The sequence below is a fragment of the Brassica oleracea genome, chromosome C8 (genome assembly GCF_000695525.1).
Source record: "Brassica oleracea var. oleracea cultivar TO1000 chromosome C8, BOL, whole genome shotgun sequence".
NCBI classification, from domain to species: Eukaryota; Viridiplantae; Streptophyta; class Magnoliopsida; order Brassicales; family Brassicaceae; genus Brassica; species Brassica oleracea.
Window position 1 is genome coordinate 18233409 of NC_027755.1, and position 3696 is coordinate 18237104.

At 36.9% G+C, this 3696-nt stretch overlaps 1 protein-coding gene across 1 annotated transcript; it reads left to right on the forward strand.

Moving 5' to 3' along the window:
- The first annotated feature begins 1745 nt into the window (after window positions 1-1745).
- On the forward strand, window positions 1746-2785 carry LOC106308828. Its single transcript, XM_013745945.1, has 2 exons — window positions 1746-2315; window positions 2405-2785. Exons 1-2 carry the CDS (start codon window positions 1746-1748, stop codon window positions 2783-2785), a joined length of 951 nt encoding a protein of 316 aa, XP_013601399.1.
- Window positions 2786-3696: the final 911 nt, after the last annotated feature.

A 3696-nucleotide genomic window follows, 5' to 3' on the forward strand; every position in this document is an offset into this window, starting at 1 on the left:
TTTTCTTTCTTTTGTGTGTCAATGCTTGGAATATTTTTTTATGGACAAGTAATGTTTAATTTATTTTTTAAAACCAAAAGAATTGGACTTTAGACCTTAATTTTTTCTAATTCGGAACCAATTTTTGCTAGTGATACAACGTAAAATATTAGTTTACCAATTTTTGAATTACGAACACAACAACACCATCATCGATACCTATAGGAATGCACTTAAACCACAAATATACCCCTTTTTGTTTGAAAACCACAAATATACTAAGACTTCAAATGTTTACAAACTACACCGCACCACAATTAATAATAACAAAAATTTCTACGTATATTTATGTATCTACAGTAGAACCACTATAATTAATAATGTTGGGACTTTGAAATTTTATTAACTTATAGAAATATTAATTTATGAAAATTTCTTTAATTAGATTTCTTATTTTACGATATATTTATTCTAATATAAGAATAATATTTGATTTTAGTGTATAGACATTAATTATTATTTTTTAAAATTTGACATTTATATTAATTTTATTATATTATTTGGTGTATATTATATATATTGCATAGAACTTAAATGTGGTTTTAGAAATAGTATTGCTAAATCTCATCAAAAATATATTAAGTGTTAACAAAATATAAAGATAATTTTGTTGTGAAATAAAATAAACAATATAATAATAGGTTCTTACTTATATAAAATATGTATACATATAAATTATTAATTTGTGTCAAATTTTAAATCGGTCCAAGTTGAGACCGTCGAAATTTAAAATTTATAGAAATTATTAATTTATCGAATATTAATTTATAGAGGTTCTACTGTATATGTTTTGTTATTATTAAAATCTCTACGGAGTTGTTCTATATGTTATCATTTGGACAGCAAATCTGAGAATTGGACACGCTATGCTCGGTTTTTACTATTTTTTTTTTTTTTTTTTTTACGTCTAACGGCCATTGTATTACTCAAGCTTGAGGTGGTCTGGGTAACCAGATCGGAACAGAACAACCAATGAAAAGTAACTCCCTGTGAAAGGTCCTAACAGTCTTAGCTAAAAAATCAGACATCTGGTTGTGCGCTCGTGGCACATGGATGATTTTGAATTCCGAGAAACAAATCTGAAGCTCGGATTTTACTTATTTAGACTATTACATAAGAATTAATATTTTACAAATCATTAGATCATCATTAGTTAAAGGTATCTCAATCAATTTCTCACATGTATCTATATAAATATTTATCACTAGATGTGGATCGACATTTTATGCGGGTTAATATGTATTCTTAATAATGTTGTTTTAATATTAAATTTTATATTTTATACTAATCCATTTAATTGGATATTAATATTGAATTCATTTTGTATGTTTTCATTTTTTTTAACTAAATCTCAATTAATTATGTGGACTTATATTTCTTGTTGTTTATACATGATCTTCTATCTCAAAGTTGAATTATTTATTTGATTGAATCTGAATTTAATAGAGTTTTTTAATATTGAAGAACGATGAACAGTTTAAACCCAGACCCTAGACATGCTCTTCACCCTAGTGACCTTTCGGTGTTTTCTTTCGGACCTTTACCTTTTTGGGTAGAGAGCATGGTTCCTGTTTTCCTCTAGTTACTCCCTTTACTGTCTTGTGCAGTTTCTTACCTTGTCATTAAGGTTTTACTGAAGCTTTCGGATCAACCGCTCAACATTTACTACGGTCATTTATTATCAGATATCTCTCTCTACAGTATAAATGGCACACAGATTGTCGAGAGGAGAAAAAGAAAAATGGATTCAGGATCAGCAAAAACAGGTCAAACGACCACCAGTTATAATACCGGCTTCAAATAACAATGCTCTAATTGAAAAACATGAGCTGACTCTCATTGGTAGAGTAACTAACCCGGCGATTCAAAAGACAAAAGCCCTGGTGGACTTCTTCCTTAACCATTGGAATGTTGCGGGTCAGATTACTGGTAAAGCTCTGGGTCCTTACCTGTTCCAGTTCAAGTTCGAGACTGAGAGAGACCTCCAGCTCATCCTCTCAAAAGGCCCTTACCACTTCAAAAGATGGATGTTGATCCTCCAGAGGTGGGAGCCAATTGTCTCCGACAACTTCCCGGCTCTAATCCCGTTCTGGATCTCTGTTCACGGTATACCGCTCCATTACTGGACGGAGGATGCGCTAAAAGCCATTGGAAAGGAACTAGGACCAGTAGAGAATTGGGATGTTGATAGAGGAAGAGTTCGGGTTTCCATAAATGGACTGAAACCTCTTGAGATGAAACTTGATATCAGCTTACCTTCAGGAGAGATAAAAGAAGTAGAGCTTGAATACGAAAACCTTGAGAAACATTGTTTCCGTTGTCTCTCCCTGACTCATGAAGGTGATGCTTGTCCAACGTTTCTCAGGAAGGAAAACAGAGATGGGAGAGAATCCCGTCTAGGAATTTCTCAAAACCGTACCTGGAAAGACTAGAGGCGGATAGAAGAAGGAAAAATGAGAAGAAAGGCTCCAGGAATCTAAACTGGGCCCCGAGCGAAAACTTTGCTGCCTCTACTCGTTGGAAAAACGAAGAGCATAAAGATTCCTCTTGGAGAAGCGAAACAAACCCTCCTTATGATTATGACATCAGAAGAGACCCCCATAGGAGGCATGGTTCTTCTCAAACAAACCGTGACCAACTTGGGAGACCTTCTGCTAGAGAGCGCTTATCCTTCACTAAGGAAAGCGAGGCTGCTACTCAAAGAGAAAACCACTCCAAAAGCTACACATCAGCACTAAGAACATAATGGAGAATGGTTATTGCAGGAGCAAAATCCTCTACTCCTCAGCGATTAAGCCACTCACAAGCGACTCATACACCTTCCCCACGACCTCAGAGGGAAGGTCTCTCTACTCAGCTTGTTACCCCAGTTGCAAATCAAAGATCTGAAAACAGGGGAAACCACTCTAGTGAAAGAAGATCTGCACTGGAGAGATTATCGTAACCGGAGGTCAGAATCCCGTTACTCCAGGATGGAGTCGCTAACTCAACTTCTAGTAGGCTGCAAGAAGTTGATATCCAGTATTTAGAGGATAACCTAAACCTCCAGACTTTCGGAGGAAGTAGTAGACCGTCTTGCTCAAAAGATAAGAGGCCAATGGGTGAGAATGATCAACAAGGTATTACTGATAGATCTCCTATCCGGTCTCTGAACGAAGACAGAATTCATGTCTCACTGAGACTTGGACCAAGGAATAACCCTGAGCCTGATCTGAATGGGACGGAGATGATGACTCTGCGCTCTGCTGATGTGCCCCAACTCGTCGCTAATGCTGAGAAGGGAAAGGCGAGCATACCCTCAGGCTCAAGGAAGCGAATTGTCAGGAGCCCAACTTAAGGAGTCAGTGTTAAGAAAAGAAGAGTCACAAAAGGCCAGAACTCTCCTAGGCGTAAAGCTTCAACTACTACTGGCCCAGCTAAAGGAACATAGGGGCCAAAGACCGGAACTCAACAGCACACAAATATCATACCAGCTTCGAGGAGGAAAGGATCGGATTTTCGTCCCGGTCCAAATCCTCTTCCTTAGTCAATATGTGCTGGAACTGTCAAGGTATCGGGAGCGACTTGACAGTTCGACGTCTCAGGGAATTTCAGACCAAAGATTCCCCGGACATTATGTTCCTAATGGAGACTAAGAGGAAAGATGAAGATGTTTAC